Source organism: Diceros bicornis, chromosome 19, assembly GCF_020826845.1.
Source record: "Diceros bicornis minor isolate mBicDic1 chromosome 19, mDicBic1.mat.cur, whole genome shotgun sequence".
Lineage (NCBI taxonomy): Eukaryota > Metazoa > Chordata > Mammalia > Perissodactyla > Rhinocerotidae > Diceros > Diceros bicornis.
The window spans coordinates 32,229,337-32,256,797 of record NC_080758.1 but is presented as its reverse complement, the minus strand read 5'-3'; the positions used below and the strand labels follow the sequence as shown (position 1 = coordinate 32,256,797).

Below are 27,461 nucleotides of genomic sequence, written 5' to 3'. Positions count from 1 at the left end.
AGTGAAATTTGTTGTTTTAATGAAATACTGTTTGTATTACTCTCAAGTCCCGTTGCACAGTGACTTAAATGAATGGCTTATGAGGTGTCATCAAGAGGTCGTTATGGGACCTGTACCAATGAATAAATGAGGATGCTTAGTTATTAGTCACCAATGTTTGCAGGTTAGAGGGGTGCTACTCAAATTCTTCAAAGATATTATGTTACTTTAAGTAGGCCAGACATCTCCCCAGCCAATCTTCTTCATCCAATTAATTATCACAGCAAAAGCAGTTTTCTTAACTCTTCTCTACCTCAAGGCCTTTGTATCTGCTATTCCTTCTTCCTGCCTGAAGAACTCCTTCCCCCACCCCAGCCCACCCACCTTCACTCTTCATTCTTCTGGCCCTTCTCAGCTTAAATGCTCTCCCTCAGAGAATCCCTCAACACTGCCCTCTCTAAGTACACGTGGCTTCTGCCCATTCCCCATTTCTTTCCCCTCTACTCCAATTGCTTTTAATCAACTTTATTGAGGTATAATCTACTTTATATAATAAAACACATTATTTAAGTACACAGTTTGATGAGTTTTGATAAGTGTAACCACCATCACCACAATCAAAAACTTTTCCATCACCCCAAAGTTTCCCTTGTTACCCTTCTGGAGCATTCCCCACCCCTGGTCCCAGGCAACCACTGATCTCATTTCTACCTCTATAGGTTATATTTGCCTTTTCCAGTGTTTCATATACATGGAATCATTCAGTATATACTCTTTGGAGTCTGGCTTCTTTTTCTCTGCATCGTGTTTCTTTTTTTGTGTGTGTGTGAGGAAGATCAGCCCTGAGCTAACATCCATGCCCATCTTCCTCCACTTTATGTGGGATGCTGCCACAGCATGGCCTGACAGGCGGTGCGTCGGTGCACGCCCAGGATCCGAACCCAGGCTGCCAACAGCAGAGCGCACGCACTTAACCGCTATGCCACGGGGCCAGCCCCCTGCATCATGTTTCTGAGATTCATCCATGTTTTTGGTGTATTGGTAGTTTGTGCGTTTTTATTGCTGAGTGTTACTCCATTATAGGAAAATACCTTACTTTGTTTATCCATTCACCAGCTGGTGGACATGGGGGTTGTTTCTAGTTGTTGGCTATTGTGAACAGAACTGCCATTAAATTTGTGTACGAATCTATTTGTGGACACGTGATTTCATCCCTAGGAATGGGTCATATGGTAAGTATTTATGAGAAACTTCCTCTCATTTATTCTTTATCATAGCTCCCTTCAAGAAACTTAAAACGCTTTTTCATCGTATACTTGTTTATTTTCTCATTTCACACCCCTCTCTCCACTAATTGCAATTCCATGATACAGAGACCCTGCATCACTAGTTTGTCACTGTGCCCAGAGAGCCTAGCACAGTGCTCTTAATGAATTTTTTTGATTGTCTGAATAGAAGAAAAATCAAATTGGCCTCTGCCTGAAATATCTTGAATTTGAAATCAAAGTTCTCCAAATGAATGAGGCCTTAACTATAAACCCCAAGGAATCTAATAATTTGTAAAAATATCTTCCAAAACACCAATCAGTACTGAAGGACGAGGTATGCAGAGTGACCTAACCCTCCTGGAGACTGCAAAAGTTGGAGCAGCTGGGGTTCTAGGAAGCTAACGAATCAACCTGACAGATCCATGGAGCCACTGAGCTCCTGTCACATGCACAACTATCGTATGGCACTGGGGATGGCCCAAAGCATGGCCAGAGAAGACAGCTGCCTCTGTGGTACAAGGCATGGATACTTCCCTCTCCATAGGAGGAGGAATGTACTATCTGATTGGTAAATTTGAAAGAAGGAACTGGGCATGCTTGGCCCGGCCCTAACTCCCTCCCCTGTGGGTGTCAGGGGCTTGTGGGGTGTGTGCTTTCTGGTCTGCTAGCTGCCACCTGGTAAGAGGCCCACCCCCGTAGGAATCAGGGGGAGGCCTGAAATATACAGAACGACTGTGAACAGGTGGACAAGACTGTCAAATTCAAGACTTGAGCACTCAGCCATAGACCTAAAACCACATTCTCCAACCAGCTTCAGAAGTTTAAAAAGATGGTATTTTGATCACTATCTAACTCCTGTCTCTCAGAAAGGGGTGTGATGCTTTAGGCCCATAAACCTCAACACTCTCTTCTTACTGTTTCTGGAGCTTAACCTCAAGGAGAAAAACAGCTGGGTTGTAAACAACTTGAGAGGAGGAGCCGTGGCTTTATCATCTTTATATACTCTCATCCAGCCCAATAGACATGTGGTTGGCACACAGTGGGCCATCAGATGTAAAAGCAGAACTAACTCCAGATAAGGTAATTGGAGCCCGAGCTGTAACACGGCACCAGGCTGCTCTAAATTTGAAGTCACCTGATACCAGGAGCCAGCTTGATAAGGGGCAGGTTAGTGATGGTGGAAGAATTCTTCAGAACAAGCAGGCTTCTGGAACAGTACTTCTCAACTCAGGCTGCACCCGGGAACCACCTGGGGAGATTTGGGGGGAGGGGGGAAGATAGCCAGGCTACATCTCAGACAAATGAAGTTGGCATCCCTGGGCGTGGGACCCAGGCATCAGAAGCACTTAACACTCCCCAGGTGATTCCAATGTGCAGTCATGATTGAGATCCAGTGTTCTAGGCTGGCCTTGCTTTGGCATGATTAGCAGTTTATAAGAAATGGAGAATCTCAGGCTCCACCCCAGACCTGCTTTATCTGCATTTTTAGCAAGAGACCCAGGTGATGCATACACGCATTAAAGTTTGGGAAGCACTAGTTTAGAATATAGGCTTGGAGTCAACCAAACCTTGCTTCTAATCCTGGCTGCACCAGATGAGTGATTTGGGGCAAGCTGCTTAACCTAGCTAAACCTCAGTTGAATAGACTATGACAGGTCCACACAATGGAACACTATGCAGTCATCAAAAGGGATTTGTAATATCTTCATATATTATGGAGTGATTCCCACAATATTTTAACTGAAAAACAAAAATATAAACATATACATTGTCTGTTTTAATAGAAAGATAAAACTTAAAAAATGGGCTTTGGGGAAAAATTAAATAATTATGTGGACCATTAGCATTGTTTCTGGCACATAGTAAGTGCTTAACAAATATCAGCTATTGTTCCTTTGTTGATGCAGTTACTAGCTGGTAGCTCAGAGAAATGATGGGGGTGCCATGGCTCTGTGGTTTCAGCAAGGCACTTAGGGAAGTCTCAGGACACAAAAGAAAAATGTGGGCTTCTTAACCTTTTATTATGGAAAACTTCAAAAATGTACAAAAATCAAGTATCATGAACCCTCATGTTCTGGTCACTCAACTCCAACAATATTCAATTCACAGTCTTTCTTGTTTCATCTTTTCCCCCACCCCTTCCATGCCTCAGTGGATTATTCTGAAGTAAATCCCAGACATATCACTTCATCATAAATACTTTAGTACGTACCTCTAAAAGATAAGGACTCTTTTTTTTAACACTCTCACAGAATCATTATAACAGTTTAAAAAATTAGTAGTAATTTCCTAAGTATCATTAACTACTTGTCAGTGTTTAAATTTTCCTGATTATCAATGTTTTTTTACAATAGTTTTGCTCAAATTAGTTTCCAAACAAAGTCAACATATTGCATTTGATTGCTTTATCTCTTAAATCTTTTTTAACCAAAGATTTGTCCTCCATTTATTTTTTCTTGCAATTTATTTATTGAAGAAACCAGGTTGTTTGTCCTGAAGAATTTCCCACATTCAGGATGTGATGACTGCACCCTTGAGTTTAACTTGTTCTTCTGAACCCTATAGTTGTTGTAAACTGATAGAGCTAAAGACTTGATTAGACTCAGGTTGCTTTCTTTAAAAGAATTCTTCATAGGTGGTGCTATTTACTTCCTATTCATCTTATCAGGAGAACAAGAATATCCTAGTTCATAACATTAACTACTTATTTGCATTATTATCTCTTTTTGAGATATTAAGATTGGTCAGTCGGTTCAGGAATCGTCAGACTGGTCCATCTATTATAAAGTTCTCCATCAGCTTTTTACTTACTGGTTTTAGCAACTATTGGTGATATTGCCTAATGGTGATATATAAATTATTTCATTAGGGGCTATAAAATTGTGATATTCTAATTCTATTGTCTCTTCTGCACTTAATTAACTGGGATTCTCTCATAAAGAAGAACCTTCCGTCATCACTCTTTGGTATCCTGAAGTACAACTTGTATAGAGAAGGCAGGATTGATTTTCTTTGTTGACCAGTTTTCAGAATGAATTGGTTTCCTAGCATCTTCTAGAGGAAACTAATGATTTATTTTCTTTTTAGTATTATTATGGACTCATGCATTTTTAAAACGTATTTGATGAATTTCAATCCATTGGAGTCACTCTTCTTTTTGATGTTCAAATTATCCCACATTCGGCACATGGAAGTCTTTCAGATCTACTGCTTAATAATTTAAACATGACTCTAGCAGTCTTAAAAACCTTCTTTGTTCTCTCGTATGAGGAGAGGTTCCAGCCTCAACTCCGTAAATTTCCTGCCCAGATCTGGAATCAGCCATTTCTCCAAGGAGTAATTGTTCTTTCAGTGGGAAATGGTATTTAAAAGCTAAAATTTGGACACTAGGAGCACTCATTGCTACTGGGTTTTTCATCATTTGTAGGCCCTTTTGGTGGGTAGAGCTAGAAAATACATTTTTAAAGAAAAAAATATGGGGCCGGCCCCGTGGCTTAGCAGTTGGGTGCGCGCGCTCCGCTACTGGCGGCCCGGGTTCGGATCCCGGGCGCGCACCGAGGCACTGCTTCTCCAGCCATGCTGAGGCCGTGTCCCACATAAAGCAACTAGAAGGATATGCAACTATGACATACAACTATCTACTGGGGCTTTGGGGGGGAAAAAAAGGAGGAGGATTGGCAATAGATGTTAGCTCAGAGCCAGTCTTCCTCAGCAAAAAGAGGAGGATTAGTATGGATGTTAGCTCAGGGCTGATCTTCCTCACAAAAAAAAAAAAGAAAGAAAGAAAGAAAAAGAAAAAAATATGAATTTAGACTAATATTTTCCATTCATTTTTAAGGTTATAAAGGTTTTTTTGCTGAGGAAGACTCACCCTGAGCTAATATCCGTTGCCAATCTTCCTCTTTTTTCTGCTTGAGGAAGATTAGCCCTGAGCTAACATCTGTGCCCATCTTCCTCTATTTTGTGTGTGGGTTGCCGCCACAGCATTGGCTGATGAGTGGTGTAGGTCTGCACTAGGGATCCGAACCCAGGCCACCAAAGCAGAGTGCACCAAACCCAACCACTACGCTACAGGACCGGCCCTAGGTTATAGAATTTTAACTTAAGTTCTTTGGTTTTATATTTCTTTTATCTTACCCTGAAAATCTAAGTTCTTAACAACATTCACAACTTATTTGCTTTATCATTGTCGACACAAATAATCCATAATCAATCTATAAATCAAAATTGAGGTGAGTTTATTATATGAGCCAGTTTTGAGGACTATAGCCCAGGAGAATGCCAAGGAAGGAGGCTCTCCAAAGAAGGAGCGTGTACAGCGTGGTTATATATCGTCTTGGAACAAGGAAAATACATCAAATATGACAGGAATATCTCTTTTACTACAGTCACAAGATGTTTTGCTAGCACAGCAGGTCAGTGGTCACAGGATGAGCACAGTAGGTCAGTAATTAATCCTTAGTTTCTGGGAAGAAATGCTTATCTTAGAGATATGATATGGGGGGAGGCATACATCCCTGTCTTTAAGGACATCATTCTTGGCTTCAGGACATTGTAAATGTTTAAAGCAGATGTACAATGCATGCTCGACAGGCCACGTCAGACCTTTCTGGAAAAAGAAGGTCAGGCCAAATTAGTTTTAAACCAAATGGCTTCCTCATACCTCAATATCTTATTGCTTTTCATATATCAATCATCATTAAATGTATAGATAATAGTTTCAGACTAAAAATATCAATATTATTACCAATAATGAAATTACTAAATACTGTTTAAGATTTCTTTGCAGTTCTTTTCATCCTTAGGATGCATTGTACTAGGGATGAAAAATAAAATTGTTGAGCTTTAAAGTCATTTGAAAAGTAATTCCTCTCTGTGTAGTTCAGCCATCAACTCGATACCCACTGTGTCCATTTTTTTTTCCATTTTGATTCAATTTTTAGAGATTTATAATTTTTTAATTTAATTTTGTTATATAATTATGTAAAATAGTAACATGGTTCCAAAGTCAAACCTACAAAACAAAGTATAGTCAGAGAAGTCTAGGTTCTAACCTTGAACCCACCACTCTGTTCCCTCCTCCCTCCCTCTCTCTATGGTATTTTTTAACTTGGTTTTTGGTTTACCTTTCCACGAAAATAGACGAGATTCCCGTCGCAACTCTTTTTTTTGTTTTAGTCATAATTTTTTTGGTTTAGTAGTACTCATGGCTAAGATTTATTACAGGGAAAGAACACAAAGCAAAATCAGCCAAGGGGAAAGCTGCATGGGGCCAAGTCCAGAGGGGACCAGACCCAAGCTTCCTCTCCCAGTAGAGTCACAGGATACCAAGCCTCAACTCTTAAATAAAAACTTTATGTGTTCTTTCTTCTTTTGTGTGTGTGTGAGGAACATGAGCCCTGAGCTAACATCCATGCCAATCCTCTTCTTTTTGCTGAGGAAGACCGGCTCTGAGCTAACATCTATTGACAGTCCTCCTCCTTTTTTTCCCCAAAGCCCCAGTAGATAGTTGTATGTCATAGTTGCACATCCTTCTAGTTGCTGTATGTGGGACGTGGCCTCAGCATGGCCAGACAAGCTGTGCTTCGGTGCACGCCCAAGATCCAAACCCGGGCCGCTAATAGCGGAGCGCGCGCACTTAACCACTAAGCCACAGGGCCAGCCCCTATGTGTTCTTTCTTAAAATAAAAAATTTTTATATACTATATACATTTTTCCATTTTGTTTTTATTCATTTATCAAAACATCATGGAGTTCACTCCATAGCAGTATATGGATATTCCTCATTCCTGTTTACAGCTGCGTAGCACTCCAATGGGGAGATACCATGGTTTGTCAAATAGTGCCCTGTTGATGGACACCTGGCTTATTTCCAGCCTTTTGCTATTTACTAAGTGCACCACAATGAATAGCCGTGCACCTTTGTTTAGTTTGCCAAAGTGTCTTTGGCTTAGATTTCTAGAAATGGGATTGCTGGCTCAAAGAATAAATACGTATGTCATTTTGCAGGACAGAGCCAAATTCACCTCTTGTGGTAGAGCATTTCTAAAATGATGCTCCCAATGATCCCCCACTTCCTAGTAAATTGCCCCTTGAGTGCAATTTACAAAAATGATGGGATGTCACTTCCAACGTAAGTGACAAAAGACTGTGACTTCTGTTTTGCTCTCACTCTCTCTCTAGTTCTTTTCTCTTACTTACTCTAATGAAACAAGCAACCATGTTGTGTGCTGCCCTGTAGAGAGGTCCATGTGGCAAGGAACTGAGGGCAACCTCTGCCCAACAGCCATCAAGGAAGTGAGGCCCTTAGAGCAACAATTCAGTGAGGAACTGAATCCCACAACAACTATGTGAGTGAGCTTGAAAGTGAATCCTCCCCAAATTGAGCCTTGAGATGGCTGCAGCCTTGGCCAACACCTTGATTACAGCCTTGAGAGAGACCCTGAGCCAGAGGACCCAGTGAACCTGCGCCTGAAATCTTAATCCACAGAAACTAAGATACTAAATGTGTTGTTTTAAGCTATTAAGTTTTGACATAATTTCTCATGTGGCGTTAGTTAACAGATACACCTCCATGGAGGTTGTGTTGTGTATACTCTTAACTGTTAGATGACTGTAGGGAGAGTAGAGTGCTGATTAATCGATTAATGACGAGCTCAGTTGGCCAATGGTCTTGAGTAGCATTGTGTGGGGCTCTGGCTTTGCCCTGTTCTCCATTTCATCAGTGATTTGGATGGCTCATCCTGCACATAGTGGGAAAAATCCAGAACCAGAAGGTCCTCAACCAACTGAAACAATGACCAAATTGTTTGGATTGTTGTATGAACTAAATTCAATTCAACAAAGACCTATTAAGCTTGGCAAGAATACTCTGTGGGGCGCCACAGGGAGCTGTAGAGAAGGCTGGAGGCCAGAAGGCCCTGCTCTCATTGCTATGAACAGGACCTCAGAGAGTGTCCCCAGCCACAAAGCCAAGGATGGGATTAAGTCAGGGCTATCAAATGGCACAGAAGAACATAGAGAAAAGCAAGGAATAATGTCTATCAAAACCCTAAAAAGAAAACAGGATTGCAGGGGAGGGATGGGCATTTTCAATTGTTGCTCCGTCTTAACTCAAAAGGGCTCCTTAGAAATGCAGTGACTCAGTGAGTCAGCACAAGCCTTTAACAAGATCTCCTGAGAATCTATAACTATCCTGCAGTTTGAGAAACCCTGGCCTATATAACTCTGTATAGTTTGGAATTTTAACTTTTTTTAAAATTGTTTTTATTTATTTATTTTTTTTGTGAGAAGATCGGCCCTGAGCTAACATCTGCCAATCCTCCTCCTTTTTTTTTTTTTTCCTGAGGAAGACTGGCCCTGGGCTAACATCCATGCCCATCTTCCTCTACTTTATATGGGATGCCACCACAGCATGGCTTGACAAGCAGTGCATCGGTGCGTGCCTGGGATCCAAACAAGTGAACCCCGGGCCGCTGCAGCAGAGCGCGCGCACTTAACGGCTTGCGCCACCGGGCCGGCCCCCCTGGAATTTTAATTTTTATAGCGAGCACGTATTCATGTATTACCTGTGTAATTAAAAGATGTTTTAAAGAGACTAAACTATAAGGAAGTTGAAAATTCAGAGGGGAGATGGACACCCCTGGACTGGGTGGGAAGGAAGGAGTCCACGGAGCCAGCCCAGAAAGTGACAGCCCGCTCCATGCTCTGAGAGCTGAGGAGCTTCTCTCTGAGTAAACCCCTGAGAGTGAAGGCAGGAGGGAAAGGGGGAGAGGTCCCCAACAAGCCCCCAGATTGCAAGCTCTGTTTACGTCACTGCAGTAGCCTCGCTACAATCAGACCTTCCTAACTGTGAGCTGAACGAAGGACATGGTAAAGGATCTTAAGTTGTAGAAGTAATAATAGCAGAATGACTGCAAACAAGTGTCCGTGGACTCATAATTCTAAGAACATCGTGACAGTAAGTAGGAAAAAAAGTAATTCTTTCAACAATTACCAGTTTCTCTCTTTCCCAATTCCTTTGGCTAGGCCTCCTGCAAGAAGCCGATTTCCAGCTGCATGTGATAATGAAAGGATTTTTCTTTCTTCTTATGTTAAATACAAGCAAATTGATTAAATAGAAGATAGCATCTGATTGCTAGAAAATCAGTGATTCAGATTGTACGGCCATGGCACCCAGGGACGGGGGAGGAGGCCCCAGGAGGGGGAGGAAGCTGGTGCAGCCGTCAGTTCCAAGGACACTCAAGGGCTGATGGGACTGAGCTCTGCAGGAGGAGGGATTTGACATCACCTGGTCCAGCCTCATGGTTTAGGGGTCCAGGAGGGTGAGGGACACCAGGAGTTGGCTGTGTGGACCCAGAACTAGAACCCAGGGCTTCCTCCCCTTCTTCACCTCTCCCACCCCCCTCCATCTTCTCTCCCCACTTCCAGCCTCTGTCTGACCCCCCACCCCCTTCTGTCTCTGAATACCCTTTTCAGTATGTACGTTTTACTTCAATAAAAAGTTGTAGTTTGGGAGAATGTTATTTTTTGTCTTGTTGTTTTTTTTTTTAATAGAAACTACATTGAGTAAGTAAAAGGAAAATATTCAGTGTAGGTTTTTAAAATGCAGGCAAGGAGATGAGAATTTACACTGCAGGGTTTGAGATAAGCCATGGAAATTTAGGAAGGCTAATAAGTGAGAGGGGTCCAATCAAAGAAGGCTTAGAATAAGAGCTGGGCTTTAAGCCAGGCCTTAAAGAAAAAAGAAGAACCTTGGTGGGTGCGGCAGCTAAGCAATGACTTGGAGTAGAGCCCTCTAGCTTTTGGCCACATCCTCATGGGCAGGCGGCACCACTGACCCCAGGGAGGGATGGGAGCTGGAGGAAGTGTGTATGTGCCCACATCCATCCCATTCCAGCAGTGGAGGCCCTTCTCAGAGCCCACACCCTTCCCTCTGAGAGACTGAATATACAAAGGACAGTGGCCAGACCATATATGACAATAGAACTCTCGCAGTAACCAGCCTGAAAGCCAAACCACAACCTCTGCAGCAGTTGGCCCAGCATGATCAGAACTTGGTGTGCTAGCTTCTTCCCAATCCCCAACCACTCTTCCCTCTCTTCCAACTCAGGACCAACCAAAGAAAGCCAAATATGTTCCCCAAACAATCACAGAAGATGCCCCCCTTCTAGTCAGGCCCCCTCCAGCGTCCCAGGCAAACAACCTCAAATCACAGCACACCTGGAGCCTCTCTTCCTTTTTCACCATAAATTTTTCCCACTCCCTGCCTGCTTTGAGTCCCTCCCTGCCAAATGCAAGTTTGGTGGATGGTGGATGACTCTCTTGCAAGCTCTGAAAGAACAGCCTCTGTTCGTTCTCATTTGGATGATCTTGGTTTATTTCCATATCTCCAGGAAGTCTGGACACAAACTGAACATACTCATGAAACCAACATCCAAATCAACGCCCCCCAGAACACCCCTGTCTGGCTCTATCCCTCCCAGGGTAACCATGCTGACCTCCAATGCCATAGGTCAATTTTGCTTATTTCTGTACTTTTTCTATGAATAGAATCATCCAGTGAGCACTTTTTTGTGTGTAGGGACTTCTTTTGCTCAACATCATGTCTGTGAGATTTATCCATTGTTACATCTAGCAATATTTTCACTCATACTCATTGCTGTATACTAGTATTCTACTGTGTGATGATACCACAACTTACGTATCCATTCTACTGTGGACAGACATTTAGGTGGATTCCAGTTTGGGGCTATTATGAACAGTGCAATTAGAAACATTGTGCACACATCTTGGTAGACATAAGCTCTTGTTTCTGTCCTGTACATGCCCACAAGTGAAATTGCTGTGTCTTAGGTTGGCATGTGTTCAGCTTTAGTAGATACTGCCAATTTTACAACATGGTGTTTTTTTGTTTCTTTTTTTAATTGATGTCATAATAGCTTATAATACAACAGAGTTTTACCAACTTACATTCTGCCCAGAGTTAGTTTCAGTTGCTCTATATTTTTGTCAACACTTAATCTTGTCAGACGCTTTCATTTTAACCTTTCTGGTGGATGTCTTTGTAAATTTTTTTTTTAATGTAGTAATTGTTGCTATTTTTTCTTTAATTTTATTTATTTATTTTTTTCCCCCAAAGCCCCAGTAGATAGTTGTATGTCATAGCTGCACATCCTCCTAGTTGCTGTATGTGCAGCTTCAGCATGGCCGGAGAAGCGGTGCGTCAGTGCGTGCCTGGGATCCGAACCCAGGCTGCCAGCAGCGGAGCACGCGCACTTAACCCCTAAGCCACGGGGCCGGCCCTCTTTGTAAATTTATACTTAGTATTTTTCTTATTCCCTATAGGCTCTAAGTGTTACTGTTTTTTTGGATTTGGTTGTTATAATTATTAAGAGTATATAACTGATCAAAATAACACTTGTCCCTCTCCCCCACCCTCATTCATGCTTCTGGAACACTCCTTTAGACCACTCACAATTGTATTGGAGCCAATGGAAGGGAGCTCTTGGGGTGGAGTCTTTGCTTTATTATTCTGTCTTTCCAAGGCCTATCCCAGTACTCTGCACACAGTAGGTGCAAAATAAATATTTGTTGTATAAATACATGAAGGACTGATATGAAAGCCTATTCGTCTCTGCCACACTTGGTGGGCCATCCTCAGCCACTGGAGGGTACGCAGGTGTCTTACTCATTTTAGGCCTTAGACTTGGCACAGGAGAACCTTTAATAAACAATGTCTGCTAAACCAAACTGGCCTCTGGAGGCCTGGCATTTTAGGCTTGTGCCACACAGCCTCAGGCCATTGAGCCTGGGCACACACAGGATGATGATAGTCATATTGTTACAACATCCCTGAGACTATATTAATTATATATTGCACATTATCACACTATTATAGCAGGTGGCAGATCTTGGCACACTGGGCAGAGATGTGTTGGTGTGAAATCTCACTGTAAATGGGGTCCCAGGGTCTGGACACCCAGTTAGCTGTGGGTCATGGGCATACAGAGCATTCAGCTCTGGGACTCAGAGGTCAGAGTTTTCCCTTGCATTGTCCGCTCTGGTCCTTCCTCCCTCCCAGTCTTGCAGACCAGCTGTTAATTGGGTCATAATGGTTCCCCTTTCATAGGGTCCTTGTGAGGATTAAATGAGTAAATATATGTAAAGTGATTAGCCCAGCGCCTGGCACACAGCAAAGTATGGGGTAAATGGTAGTAGTCCTCATTTCTGCTGTTAACAACAGCAGCAGCAGGAGTGAAGAATGCTGGGTGACCATGTCCAGCACCAGGTGTGACCCTCAGGGCCCTGGGTTACAGGGAAAAGAACAGAAAGGTGAGCATAGGGGGAGCATGTGATTTTCATCCATGGAGAGCTATCTTCCAGCACAGGGACCCTGGACACTACTTTCCCTGGAGGTGAGGGTGGGGGTGGTTCCTTGGCCATCAGCTTCTTGATAGTTCATTGGTGGAAGGCAAGGGATCTCAAGGCCTGAACAACTCCATTCCTAGGAGACTCCTGCAAGAGCAGGAGACATGCTGTGGAGTTTGCATCTGGCCCAGAATGGGAATTTCTGTCTGCTAGAAGGGCTCTGTCAGAGCCTAGAGGAGGCCTCAGGTGCAGCGTGGCAAACTGCCACTGGACACACCCATCAGTTGTCACCTGGGACAGGGGAGTAGCCAGACCCTCCAAGGAGCTTGTCAATGGAGGAACCCCTCTGGTCCCCTCCTCCTAAGAGGGGGATCCAGTGTTGTTCACACTTGGAATTGGTTCAAGAGGGATGTCACCCACAGAGGCCAAGAAACCAAGAGGGGAATGCCTCATTGTTACCTAAAGCTGCCTTGGGAGAAAGGGGCTTTGCCACAAAATCCTCCTGACTCAAGTCTGTCCCTTTGCTTTCTGAACCCTTCACCCTCTGACTTATGAAAGGAACCTGTACGGAAAAAGGGGAATTGGGCAGGGATGAACAAGACTAGCCATAAGTCCATAATTACTGAAGCCAGGTGATAGGCACATAGGGGGTTATTATTCTATTTTCTCTATTTTTGTGTGTATTTGAAAATTTTCCATAATAAAAGATGTTTCTTAAAAGAAGCTATGAATAATTCAAGACCTGAAAGGGTAAAGGGCATCTTTCTGATCTTTGATTAGAAATTCCCCTAAATCCTATTAAATCTGAGAGCAAGGGAAATAAGGTGAGAATCTGGCTTCAGTAGGTCATCAAGCAGGATCCGCAGGGGTTTCCCAGGGCGAGAGAAGCAGTAGTGGCTCTTGGGCTTCGAGGAAAATGTTTCAGCAGGAGAGAGAAGGTGGAGAGGGATTTATATGCAGGTACCTTGGCTACTGGTGAGTCTGCCCTACTGCTTAGGATGGCCCTGGGCCCTTGGGCCCCACCTCAGCCTTTACCCCCAGGTGAAGTGTGCTTTCCTAAGTCTCCAAGTATAGGTGGCTGGGCCCACCACTGGGGGTAGAGGTCCTCCCTCCCTTCCATCGGGTTCTGGCCTCCACATCATCCAGGCCATGGCAGTGAGGGTAATCTGCCTGGGTTTCCCTCCTACACCCACCCTCCTGCAGCTGAAAGCCACACTCCAAACCCAGGACTCCTGAGATCTGACACATCTTATCAACTACCCCAAGCTCTCTCCTGGCCACAGGCCTCAATACACTAGCTAATTCCCAATCCTGCTTCAAGTTGTCATTTTAGAGGCCTTCGGATTGACAACAGCCAAAATAGGGATGCTGTTCAATGCAGGCCAAGTCAGGGCTTCTGGGCAGCATAATTTGAGAAGTGCCAGGGGCCGGCCCCGTGGCATAGCAGTTAAGTGCGTGCGCTTCGCTGCTGGTGGCCTGGGTTTGGATCCCGGGCGCGCACCAATGTACCGCTTATCAGGCCATGCTGTGGCAGCGTCCCATGTAAAGTAGAGGAAGATGGGCACAGATGTTAGCCCAGGGCCAGTCTTCCTCAGCAAAAAGAGGAGGATTGGCATGGATGTTAGCTCAGGGCTGATCTTCCTCACACACACACACAAAAAAAGTGCCAGGTAGGTCCCTGAATGCTTTCTACACACCTTACCCAAAGGTATCTCCCACGTGGCTGGTCAATGTGCTTGAAATCCCATCATTTAAGTAGCATTCTTTGGGGCTACACATTGCTTTCTTGAGAAACTGTTTTTCCAAAGCTACCCCGGGAGGGGGACACATTAAAACTAATCCCTGTGCACGAATTGTTCACTGACCTGGGTACGTGGGAGGCAGGGAGGAACAGAGGGCTGGTTAAGAGCAAGGCTGATGGGCAGTGGTGCAGTCAACTTGGGTAGGGACCACTCCTGGTTTCAGGGTGCAGGTCGTTGGGTTTGGAGTGAGGGTTGAAGAGAAGCTCAGAGCTAGAAGCAGAGGTCATTAGGTCGCTGAAATCCCCTAGGGCAGTGCAAAGAAAGGCTGTGGCAGCCAAAGCAGGGTGCAGAGCCCTGCAGACTGACAATGTCGGGGTTGGCCATAGCAACCTCTACCCCTGGTGTCTCCCCAGGGCTCCAGTCCCTGTCCCTTGTAGACCCCAGAAATGGAGGTAGCTCCTGAGGCTCCTGTTCCTGCCCTTTGTCCAGCTATGACTGCCTGAAAAGAACCCACAAGGATACCCCCAATCCATCTGGCTGCTGGGGGCACCCCAGCCCCCACCCTACGCAGCTGCCCCAGTGGACATGCCTCCCTCCCCACTCCCCAACAATTCCCCAGTGCACAGGATAAACTAAGGGGCAAATATAAAAGAGGGGAGGCAGTAGGGTCTGGGTCTGCCTCTAAAAGTGCTCCAGTCCCTCCACATTTGAACAGTGATAATAATCACACGTGTCCCACCCTTAGTAAACACCAGGAACCATTCTAAGATTTATATAGATAAACTCATTTAATCCTCACAACACTAGGAAATAAACATATATATAATTTTGCTATTCATCCCCATTTTACAGGTGAGAAAACTGAGGCGCAGAGAGGTTAACACCTTGTCCAAGAGCACAGAGCTAGTGAGAGGCAGAGCAGAATGCAGCGTAGGCCACCCTACACTGCAGAGTCGCGCCCTTACCCACTGGGTACTCTGCCTCTTATGCCCTCATCTCTACCAGGCTGGGCAGGGGAGAGGTGGGGGAAGCATTTAGTGGCCACCCACTCTGGGCCAGGCACTTGACAAACACCCGCATGCTTCAGTCTCAGAAGAACCCAGTGAAGGATGAGCCATGATACTCACTGTCCATGTGGGGAAGCAAGACCAGAGAAGTCTGATCATCTGCCAAGGCCACCCAGCCCAGGAAGGGGTGGAGCTGAAATCCAAACCTTGGCCTGAGCTCTTTCCCACAGGTGCCCCCTTCCCAACCACCCTATGGAGCTGAAGAGAATGGAGACCAGGAGGGAGGGAAAGAGGAGATGGGGGTGAGAAGGTTGGAGAGGGCTCTGGAGGCAGTCCTCAGGCCTAGTAGCTGCCTCAGGTTTCCCAGGGGTCCACAGGAATCTCTGGACCTCCTCCCCACCCTTGCCTGCCAAGGGAGGGGCACCAGAGGTGGGCACCATAACAGTTGCGTCCCTGGAGACTGGCCACCTTGCTGCTCCTGGGGCAATGGCCTCAGGCTGAGCTGCTGCGGGCTGGAGCGAGGTCCTGTGGGTCCCCACCCACACATCTGCTGTTGGCTGCAAGCGTCCAGGGCAGGATGGGGGCATCGCCGACCCCCTGTGCTCTCCAGCAGCACTTCCTGATCCATGGACTTGGGCAAACAGGGATAAAGCCTGGACGGAGGCACCTCCTCCAGGGGACAAGCACAACAACCCGGACTGCCAAGTGGGCAAGGTTTGGAGCGCACCAGGCAGCCCAGGGTCCAGAAAGCCAAGGATGGTGAGGAAGTCGCAGAGGGCAGGAGCTGGGACAGAAATACTGCCTCCCAGGACTCAGTCCAGCCAGCCGTGGCTCGGCCTTCCGCCAGGCCTGCGGCCCCCCGGCTCCCCTCTGACTCAGGCCCTGCCAGCCCTGCAAAAGGGACAAGGTGGGCAGGACAGCCTGGCTCCATGGCTCAGGCTAGATGTACCGTGGGGAAGGGAGCAGACACAGGCGGAAAGGGCCCAGGGGGCTTCACTGGAGCAGGCGCCGCCGGTACAGAGCAGCCAGGAGCGTGGCTAGAAGCGCCCCGGCTGCGGCCACCCCGAGCCACCGAGCCCTAGGGACCGTCCAGTTGCACAGCGTCACCTCATCCTCCCGGAGCTGCAGGGCAGCGCGCGGCCCAGGGCTGCCCTCCAGCAGGTCAGCGTTGGGGCCCTCGGCCACGTGCATCCTGATGGAGTCCACTGACCCTGACTCATACTCGTTCTCCTCTGGGGCATTGGCAGGCCTCGCGCCCAAAGAGTCGCTGCAGCTGATGGCAAGGTCCTCAGAGCAGATCGACAATGGCTGGTTGTCTATCTGGGATACGAGCCTGCCGGGCTTGCTCAGCTCCAGACCTGAGCCCCGGCTGTTGGAGCTGCCTCCAGCAGTGGCTGCGCCTGTGGGCGCTGGAGTCTCCTGGGAAAGAAAGGAGGGTCCGGAAGGGATTGGGGTTGGCGAGGGGGCAAACCCAGGTTGCGTGGCCCCATTCTCAGGCCAGGGCATGAACTAGCACCCCAGCCCCCTAATTCCCAGCCCATAGTGCCTGTGAGGCCACCGTCTCTTGAGGACTCAACCCACTGATGGTAAAGGAGGGTGTGGGGGACGAAGAAACCAAGGCCCCGCAGCAGCATCAGTGGTGACCTCCTCTAGGGCAGCCCTCTCTCTACTCACCGGCCTGCCTGTGAGCTCACCCCCACCCTGGGGCCCTTGGTCACGTGTGGCCCCATCCTACTCGGACATTTTGCCTGGGCTTGAGGGCCGTGGAGAGGCCACGGGGTCAGAGGCCTGGCCATGCACTCAAAGGGCCCCATGGACTTGGTTCCTCCCTGCAGACAGCAGCAGTAGGGTTAGACATGCAGGCTCAGAGGGGCAGCTGTGGGGGCTGCGGGGTCAGAGCGGCTGCTCCAGGCTGAATGGGCTGGGAGTGCAGTCTGTAAAACTCTGGTCGTGGAAGGGCAGGCGTGACCTGGATATCCATGGAAGGTCATGGATACCCCGGTGATAAAGAGCAAGGCATCAAGACAGACAGGCCATCCTCCTCGACCCCTCACTGTTTCCTTATCTGCAAAATGGCATTGCTAAGCTTAACAGGGTGAGCTCTAAGTGGGGTAATGCTCGTGACTAGCAGGGATGGCCCACTACGCTGACCCTCCTGAGGCATCCACACTTAAGAGCTCCAATGATTATTATTACTCTAAAGGATGTGGTGTGGGGTCTGGAGGAGCCTGGGTCTCAGCTGTCCATATACCCTCAATAGGAAGCCCTGGACCAGCCCAGGCTGGAGACAGAAGGGAGAATGGAAAGGGTTCAAGGACAGTGCTGGGGGAAGGGGCCTGGATCACTGCTTGGAGGGGCGAGAACTCACTTCCTCAGGTCTGTGGCTGCTCCTGATGGTGGGCGCTGTATTGGCAGGCACCTTGCTGGGCATCATGCAGTCAGGCGCCAAACCAGTAGGCACTTTGGGTGGCACTGTGCCAGCACGTGTTGAGTTGATGGGCAATTTGGATGGTGTTTGACTGGTGAGCACATTAGTGGGCATTGTACCAGGGGGCTTTGAGCTGGTGGGCAACTTGGAAGGCACTGTGCTGGCAAATGCTGGCTTCGTGGGCACCTTGGAGGGTGCTGTGCTGGCGGTCATAGAGTTGGTGGGCACTCCTGCCCCACTGGAGCAGATGGTAACCTCAGCCTGGTCACCAGCATCCCCTGCAGAGGCCAAGCCAGTAGAGGAGGGGGAGGTGCCAGTAGACGGAGCTAACACTGGGGGTCCAGGCAAGCGGCTTGCCCTGGGGGTGGAACGGGCCAGAGGCTGGAAGGAGACAGTTGGAGACAGAGGCCCACGGAGTGATGTGAGGCTGGAGACCATGCCTGCAGCTGGTGAAACAGAAGGGGAAACAAACCCACCTAAAGTCACAGGCGCCCTGGGATCAGAGGGCTGGAGAACGGTCCCTCTGCCCCAGCTCATGTCCCTCCTGCATCCAGGCCTCCCAACCTCCTACCCATGGAGGAGTCTCCACAATCCTTTTGGTCACTGATCCTAGGTCCAAAGGCTCAACGGCTGCAGACACATCCTTGGTCTCATCTATCCTCAGTCTTTGACCTGTAGCCCCAAGTCTGTTCTCTCACAAGAGTGCAACGGTCCCTCCCTAACAGTGTCTAGGAGCTTGAAGATCATTATTAATTATCCTCTCTGCTTTTTCTTCTCCTGCTGGGGCCACCTCCCTTTCCTCTTGTGTCTGCCTTTTCCATCTTCTCCTGAGCCTGGTAGAATCCTGGATGCTCCTCCCACCACCACCTTTCCTCCCCCGCCACCAGCAGGAGGCATCCGGGACCAGGGCAAGGGGCAGCAGGATGGCTCAAGCAGAAGAGCTCACACCAGTCATGTGGCACCAGAGGTGGGCTTGCGCGAGATGTAGGTACAAAGCCACCCTTGGGAGGAGGGCCTGAACTGGGCGAAGCAGGAGGAAGCTGGTGGTGATAGTCCATAAAGGCAGTTATATCAGGGTTCCCCATGAAACTGTGAGAACACACGTGCCAGGCCCTACAGCTGACAAAGGCCAGGAGTGATTCTGATGCGCCTCTCATCCCAAATCTAACACCACAGAACCTCATGGGACCTGTGTCCATGCACGTACTGAAATCGAAGTGCCCTTTGTCTGCCTGGTCCACGGCAGTATTTCCTGAAACATGTTCCATGGCAATCTGACACTGCAAAGTGCAAATGCGTGCATGGTGCAGAGTTTTGGGGTGACAGGAGAGTCAGGCACTAAGATGGCTTCTCTGAGCCTTTAACTGCTCATGTGCCTTGTGGCTGTCCCAGGGGCACTGAGGCCTGGCCAGGCACCAGTAATATTTGGAACACAGTTGGGAATTATCAGTGCAGAGAGACACCAGCCTGGGAGGTCAGAGGGAATAGCTTTATATTTCCAAGGGGGAGCACTGAGGTCTGGTATGGGGGTCCAGGGCCCTGGCTGATGAAGACCATACTTCCTCTGGGGGCTGAGAAGTTTCAGTGATTCACAGGGAACTAGAGACCCCTTGGGATAGGATAGTGCCTACAGGCTCCCCTGCCAACAGCTGGCCCAGCCCTGTACTCTCCCTCCTGCACTGTCCTCCGGGTCCTGGTGGGTCCCTATAGAGTTCCTTCAGTAGAGTGCAGAGTGCAGAAGCGGCACTAATTCTCTTTCCCTATGTGTATTCATGCCCTTCATGATGTGACTTTGTCAGTCCTCTCATCTAGGGTTGGAGTCTGTTTCCCTATGCCTCGGCTCTGGGCTGACCTTGTGACTTGCTTTGGCCCTCAGAATGAGGCAGGAGGAAGACTGTACCAGTTTTGAGCCTATGCCCCAGGAGCCCCACCCCCTCTCAGAACTCTGCTCAGCTGCCATGAAATGGGCTTGTCTGCTGCAGGATAAGAGACTCATGGAAGAGAACCAAGGTGCCCCAGCCAACAGCCACAAGCAGAGCTTATGTGTACACTGCTCTGTATACAAGGAGGAATTCAGCCAAAATCAGAACTGCCCAGCTGAGCCAGCCCAAATTGCTGACCCACAGAATCAGGAGCTAAATAAATAGTCATATTTTAAGCTACAAAATTTTGGAAGTGTTTGTTACACAGCAAATGCTAACCAATACACCCTCTAATGAATTGGGTTGCTCCCCGGGGTGAACTCCCTTTATTCCCACCCTTGCCTTCTAGGAGTCCAAGGAAGCCAGAGGGGCAACTCTAATCCTTACCTTCACTGGGAGGTCAGAGAGGCCCTATAACTCCAGAGTCCACACATACCTGCTGTGTGGGTACCGTCCAGTTCTGTGTCCTGCTCCTGAGGTCCACTGGAGGTCAGAGGGCTGGGGGCCCCCATGTCAGAGGAGGGCTCCAGGGGGCCACCTGGCCTCCTCAGGACAGCCCCAGAGCTGGGTATCTGTGTGGCTTTCCTTGAACTCTGCAAGAGGGAAAATGTGAACAAGGCAGTTGCTTCTCCCAGGAGCCGGCAAAGGGCAGCTTCTGCTCATGGGGCGGTTCCTACAGGCCTCAGCCCATGCCATGGAGCACATGAACCAAGGAAGCCCCTGCCTCGGCTTACATCATTGCCAGACCTTTTGTCTACAGGTGACCTTGAACCCACCTAGTAGAAAACACACACACCATCCCATGGGGAGTTCCCATCCATCTGTCTGGCCCTATAGAAAGTCTCCCTCTCTGTGGCCACCGCACAAACACCCTTCTTGAGCTTCAAGTCCACAATTTGGTGTCTCCTGGGCACCCCACTGCCCGCTTATCATATCTAAATAGAATTGGTCATCTTTCCCCCAAACTTGACTTTACTGGCAATAACTACAGCTCTACTATCCCCCCCTACCCCAGCACCTCCTGCTTCCTCACTCCCCCTCATCTGGTCATCCCTTGGTCCCTTGACCCAGCTCAACATCTCACATGATCATTGCAAAGACCTCAAAACTGTGACCTCACAGCTGGTTGATGACAGAGGGCTGGGGGCTGCCACAGGGTAAAGCCCTCGTTGGCAGTCTAGGAGCCGGTCTGGGGTAGATCCCTACTAGGGGAGCCCGGAGGTTCTGAGCAGAGATTAGGCATGATTTGTTGGGGGGAAGGGGAGGGCTTCTGGAAGGCTGCGTGAGCAGAAGTGGCAGATAGGAACACAAAAGCAGGGAGCCCAAGGTCGATTGTGAGGACGCACCTCTTCCTGGTACTCCGGCGGCTGGGTGTCCTGGACAGGCATGGGGTAACTTGGCTCCTCCTCTCTGCAGCCATTGGCGGGGGTGCTGGGGGCCACGGTGGGTATGGAGGGCCCTGGAACCTCAGCAGGAACTGACGGTGGCTCCAGTGGGGCTGCAGGGCGGTTCGAGGTCCCTGGAGGACAAATATATAGCAATGTCAAGGAGGACTCAGGGTTGCTCCCAATGACAGGAGAGGCCTGGGTGTTCTTGGACCCACAGGTCCATGGCTATCAGCTCCCCACAGCTCCAAAAGGTGTCTTGATGTGGGATGCATTCCTCAGAGGAGACAAGCTTCACTGAGTGGGAGGGAGAGAGGAATTGGGGAGGACAAGGAGAGGCAGGAGTGGGGCAGGAGCGTGTGGGGCGCCTCATGGGCCAGACTGGGTCAGCAGTCACCACTTCTCTGTCCCCAGGCATTCTGGGACCCAGTGGCTTTCTCCTCCTTGTGGGTGGCTGTCACCACCAACTGACCCCTGACCTGATGCTGCCTCCTCAGCCCCTCCCCTTTACCCCATCCCAGGCCCCCCCCCCCACAAATGAAGAGACACATTAGGAGGAAGGATAGGAGTAGGGAACGGAAAGGAAGGGAAAAAAAGGCAAACGTGCGGATATTCTAAGGCTGTAAATCTGAGCAGGGTCTCAGGAGTTGCCTCTAGTCTGAAATACAAATAAGGCTGGCTTGAGTTTTCTTCCTGTCTTGGCCTCTCAGACCTGATGTCATCAAATCCCCTCTGGGCACTTGGCAGGGAGCATTGAGAAGAAGCTGGGGAGTAACTGGACCGCTGGGGGTGGGCAACCAAGAAGGTTCTAAGGGAAACCAGGGGGAGGCGAAGAGATGTGCGGAAAGGAAGGAAGGAACCCAAGAAGGAGAAAGAGAAGGCAGTGAAGAGAGGGGAGGAGAAGAGAGGAGTGGAGAGAGGGAAGGTGAGCTGAGAGAGAAGAGATGGGAGGAAGTGAGAAAGGGGTCAGTCAGAAAGGAGGCAAACGTCACAGCCACAGAAACTAGAGGAAGCTCCATTTGCTGAGCACATGGGAGGTGCCCAGCGCCAGCTAAGCACTCAACATGCCACCGCCCCATGGTATCCACCGCAGCCCTACGACCTAGATGTTGCCATTAGCCCCATTTTACAGAGGAGAAGACTGAGGCTCAAGAAAATTAAGAGACTTGGCTAAAAGGACACAGCTAATAAGTGGCCTGGGATCTACACCCAGGCTTGTCCACTGCCCAGGAGTGATGGGAGGGAGAGTGACAGAAGTGACAGGGGTAAGGGGACAGGCAGAGCGGAGGCCAGGGGAATCAGAGAGGGGGTTCCAGGAGGAGGGCCGGGGCAGGAGGCTCACGGGGCAGGCTGCTGTGGTAGACCCGGGCCACTTCATCAGCGAGACCAGACAGCTCACAGGCCCTCAGGGCCTCGATGAAGGAATGCACCCAGCCATTCCGCCGCCGAAGGCTGTTGAAGAGCTCCAAGAGGGTGTCCTGGTTCCCCCAGCGCTCATAGGTGGCCCGCAGTCGGTCCTGGAAGACAGGAAGACACACCCCACTGCCCGGCTCAAGCCAGACGGCCCTGCCTCCTTCCCCACTCAGCTTCCCCCACAGCTGCAGAGGGGTGCCCCGGAGAAAGCACGAGAGAGGCAGCCATCTGAAACTGGGTCGCAGTGCAGGACAAGGCCAGGGCTGAGCCTAAGTTTCAAGGTAGCTACCAGGAAACAGGCTCTTACTGTGTCCTAGGCTCTGCGCTCAGGACTTCATGTGAATTATCTTATTTAACGCTATTATTACCCCACTCTACTGAGGAGAAAACTGAGGCTTAGCACATACAAACAACAAGAGAGTAGAAAACATTTACTGCAGAACGAGGGGACAAGGTATCATTACAAACCCCAAAATAGAAGAGGGAGGAGCCAAACCCCATCAGGCACAGACCTGAGCACTACTGGGATCTGCGTGGAGGAAGCAGAGAGCCGTGAGGTTCGATCTGAGAACTGCTAAAACTGAGCGGGGGTCTGGCCCACTTCACTAGGGGCCCACAGCAAGTTCTGAGGCGCTAGCGCAGTCTGGCTCTCATGAACTCTCAAAACGGGGTCCCATAACAAGGAGAATGGAATCAAAACTGAGCAGGAACAAGGACAAGAAAGATGAAGAAAAAGAAGGCTCTGATAAAAGTGGGCCAGGGGACCGGAGCCCGGAAATCTCAGAGAGCCAGCGCCATGTTTTTGAGCACTACACCAAAATGACACCAGAGGGAGCTCAGCGAAGCTGGAAAGGTCACCCTGAACCACACTTCATTCCAAAACTTAGAAAATTGTCAAGGAGAGGGAGAAGGAAGGAGTTGGCCCTGGCTTGGGTAATGCTCTGGAGTCCATAGCCCTGCCTCCAATCAGTGGCTGGCTGTCACGCCCTGGCTCACCTGGTCACTTGCGGTGAGGCAGGACAGGTAAGGCAGAATCTCCAGAACATGGATATTGCGAAAAGTGCTGTGATGGTGGCGGATATACTGAAAAGTCTTGTCCTCGGCAAATGTCATTTCTGTCCAGGTTCTGAAGTGACAGAGGGCTCTGGCCCGTGACGGGTGGATGGACTGCGAGAGAGGAAAAAAGATGAAAGAAAACAGCCCACACATGGCAACGGGGTTGGGCATGGAGTTGGAGAAAAGGCAATTCTTTCTTTCTCAACTCTTGGGAACTTTTGCTTTTGTCTTTAATCATCCTATTTTATGACTGCCTGAGTCCCAGAGGCCCTCTGTGAATTTGCTTACAAACAAATTGAGGAGCCCAAAATAATCAGATCCAGAAGATCCAGGGCCCATTTCTGCCCTGCAGTTTGGTCAGGGTTGGGGAGGGCTCTGGCTTCCCCCGCATCCTCCCCAGGTCTGTGTGTGCCCTAGCCAAAGACAACAAGAGGGCTCCACCTAGAAGGGCTGCTTCTTTGGGGTATACTGGAAGAAAAAGAAGATGACGCCCAACATGATAATAACAGGATCCATCCTAATTTAAAGGTGAATAAAACGAAGTACCAACAAATTAAGGGGGCTTGCTAGTTAGTGGAAGAGCAAAGAACGGAGGTCTTCCAGATCCAGGATCATGTTCTTTGCAGAGCACGACCGCAGGTCCACTCTTAAAGCTTGCTATATACATGTTCTTAGGGCAGGAGGCTGAGTTCCCCTCACTGTGTGAGCCGGGGCAAGTTACCAGTCTTTTCCAGGCTTTTCCTCACCCATAAAATGGCTCAGGGAGCTTGTTTGGACGATACAGTAGTTCAGCCTTACAAGCTTGAAATTTCAAAGTGCCTCGAATACAGGCCATCGCTGCTGCTTGCTTATGTGGCACTTACCACAGTCTGCGATTACAGATGTGTTTGTTTCCTTGTTTCTTATTTGCCTCTCTCACTGGGGAGAGCTGCAGGGAATAAGACAGACAAGACCTCTGCCATCATCCAATTTATATTCTATTGGGGTGGGACAGATAGCAAATCAGTAAACATATACATAAACAAGAATCCCAGATAGTAATCAAGGTCTCCGGCCACGCTGAGGCCGTGTCCCACGTACAGCGACTGGAAGGATGTGCAGCTATGGCATACAACTATCTACTGGGGCTTTGGGGGAAAAAATAAATAAATAAAATTAAAAAAAAAAAAAAAGGTTATAAAGAAACCAAAGCAGGGTAATGAGACAGAGCCCCTGGAGAAGGGCGTGCTGCTTGAACTGGGATGGTCAGGGAAACCTTTCTGCATTGGCAACGTTTGAGCTGAGCTGTTCTTGGCTGTGAGAAGATCGGTGTTTCAGGCAGAGGCCACAGCAAGCGAGAAGTCCTACGGTGGAAATGAACTTGATATGTTTAAAGGTTAGAAAACAGGTCAGTGTGGTGGAGGTCTAGAAAGCTAGGGGGAGGGGTAGACATCAAGGTTAAGGGGTTGGGAGGGGCCACTCACGTAGGGTGTTATAGGAAAGGACTTTGGTTTTATTTGGAGTACAAAAGAAAGCCATTGGAGGGATCTGAGCAGGGAAGGGAGAGGATTTGACTTATGTTAAAGACTTCTCTGGAGGCTGTAAGGACCCTGGACTGTGGAGGGGCCGGATGGAAGCAGGGAGACAAGTCAGGAGGCCAGGGCAGGGGACACACGACAGGTACAGGTACGGCTGAGATGGTAACCATGGCGAGAGGTGGTTGGATTCTTGGCGTTTTGTGGATGTGGAGGTGAGGGAGAGAGAAGAATCAAGGGTGACTCCTCAGGCACTGGGTGGATGGTTGGTCCAAAGAATCTAGCAGAGGAGCAGTGGCACAGAGGGGACTCCAGAGTTCCATTTTGAACAAGTGAAGCTTGAGATGCTATTGGATGCCCCAGTGGGTTTTCAGGAAAGGAAGGGGCGGCAGAGGAGAGAGTGCCAGGCTGGAGTAGAAACATGGGTGTCAGGCTTGGGTGAAACCCCTAGGAGACAGTGCTGCAGAGCAGAGAGTGCCCAAAAGCTGCTGAGGCCACCAATCCCTCACCACATGGGAAATGGGGCAGCAGTCCTGTCTACCAGCATCACAGCCTCACATTGCATGACTCACTTTGCCAACCACCAGGAATGTATCGCAACATCCCTAATGGGGCAACTGCTAATGACAGAGGTCAGGAGGATGGTGGGGGCAGGGGTCCTTTGAGACTTCAGATGAGCAAAGAACAACTCTGTGGTGGCTAATAGACCCTTTTCTCCTTCCCCCCATGGCATCCAGGGAGGTACCAGGAGAGAGTCGAGTGATACATTCTTCTGCATCCTAGCCTCAGCCCGTAAGGCACAGAATTTGGGGGGTATGGGGGTATGATGCGGTCCAACCAAAAAGAAAGGAAGCCCGTAGCTGTTCACATTTATTGAGGGTCCACTATAAGCAGGCACATCCTAAGTTTCTTTCACTTAATCCTTGGCACAATCCCATGAGAGGAGAAGTGATGCCACGTTGCACAGCTGACCAGTGGCCCTGAAAGGACTTGGAACCCAGGACTTGCTGCCTCGTTGAGGCTCACCATACACACTGCAGGGCATAGACGCCCCTGCAGCAAGTATGAGTCACACAGCACCTGGCTTCAAGCCCTGGGAGGGGCCAAGGCCGCTGCCTGGGTGAGGGTGCCCTTCAGAGGATGCAACATTTATTCCTTTCTCTCTCGTGGGAAATGGAAATCTTTCAGGCAGGGCAGGACACTAACCCTGCCCGCCGCGGTTCCAAGGTCGCTGACTGTTCTTCCAGACGTTTTTGAGGCTCCACAGTATCCATACGGAGAAGGTTGTTTTTGTTTTCCAATGTTTTCCTAGCACCGCCGTCGCGTCTCCGAGATGGCTGGCAGAGTGTTTTGGACCGACGCGGCAAGGAGAGTTTCCCACCTGACCGCCCCAGAGGCTCTGAGCGCGCTCCAGAAAGAAATACCCACCCCCGCGGGCGGGGCGAGGCCTCACAACCTCGGCTCCGATTCCTGGATTCCTGGGCCCGACCCAGCTTCGCGGAGGACGGGGAGGCTGTTCTTCCGAGCAGGTGTCACCACCGAGAACTGTCAAGACTCAGAGGAAGGCGGCAGCTCCCGACCCCCAGGCGCGGCCGCGGCCCCAGAGGTTTGCGCACCCCGGCTAGGCCTCGCCCGGGGTCACCCTGGGCCTGCGGGCGGCTGGAGGAGCCCAGCAGCAGACGCCAGTCTCCTGGCCTAACCTCGCTGTATCCGGAGCAGAAGCCTCGCGCCACCCACCTCCCGACCCCGGTACCGGATGCTGCGCGTGGAGCCCTCGCTGCCTCAAGCCCCGTGTGCCTTAGGTCCCACTCTTCCCCAGCCCCTCCCGCCCTGCCCCCTCCCCGGCCCGCGCGCGCCCACACCACGTGCGCCCCGGCGGACTCCAAGTACCCCTCGGCTCCTGCCGCCACGGGCCACCTCCACCTCCCCGAAAGGCGTCCGTGCGCCCTGAGCCCAGAAGACCGAGCGCCCGGGGCGGCCAGCTTACCTCGGGTAGCCACGACCCGGCGACCGACCGCCGCTGACAGCCCGGAACCCTCCCCCACAGGGAGGGAGGGGTCGGGTCGGGGCCGGGCCGCGCGGCCATTGGCCAGGCGGCGGGGGCGGGGCTCGCGGCCCGCGAGAGCCTTGCGGCGCCCGGCGCTCGGCGGTGGTTTGAGAGCCTGGCCTCGCGGGACGGGCGCTCGGGATAGACCTGGGTTCCTGGGGGGGCACGGAGGAGCAGATTATTTTCTTTCCTTGTTTTGTCTCGAGCAACTTCCAGGGGAAGTCCAGGATCTGGCTAGAAACCGAGTGGGCGGCCGATCTCGGAGTCGACGGCCACCTCGGTCTCCGCGCTTCCTACGCGAAGCAACCCCTCCTCCGCGGAGTAGTTTGA

The 27,461-nt window shown here is 49.7% G+C and overlaps 1 protein-coding gene across 2 annotated transcripts; it reads right to left on the bottom strand.

The window, feature by feature from the left end:
- Positions 1–15,120: 15,120 nt before the first annotated feature.
- MAVS (mitochondrial antiviral signaling protein) lies at positions 15,121–27,110 on the bottom strand. Of its 2 annotated transcripts, none has more exons than XM_058563135.1 (7): positions 27,072–27,110; positions 23,511–23,681; positions 22,444–22,618; positions 21,063–21,235; positions 20,153–20,309; positions 17,735–18,240; positions 15,121–16,785 (listed from the first exon to the last, which is right to left on the bottom strand). In XM_058563135.1, the coding sequence occupies exons 2-7, from the start codon at positions 23,625–23,627 to the stop codon at positions 16,360–16,362; spliced, it is 1,554 nt and encodes a 517-aa protein (XP_058419118.1). In that variant the 5' UTR covers positions 23,628–23,681; positions 27,072–27,110; the 3' UTR covers positions 15,121–16,359. The 2 variants fall into 2 exon arrangements, with proteins under 2 accessions (XP_058419118.1, XP_058419119.1); XM_058563136.1 differs by lacking the exon at positions 27,072–27,110 and adding an exon at positions 24,434–26,841.
- Between the last annotated feature and the right edge of the window lie 351 nt (positions 27,111–27,461).

Coding starts and splice junctions, on each gene's coding strand:
- MAVS (XM_058563135.1), bottom strand. CDS start 23,627: ATGACATTTGCCGAGGACAAGACTTTTCAGTATATCCGCCACCATCAC. Junction 22,619..23,510: donor GCCTCACCGCAAGTGACCAG/GTGAGCCAGGGC, acceptor CCTGTCTTCCAG/GACCGACTGCGGGCCACCTA. Junction 18,241..20,152: donor GGACGGTACCCACACAGCAG/GTATGTGTGGAC, acceptor CTGTTTCACCAG/CTGCAGGCATGGTCTCCAGC.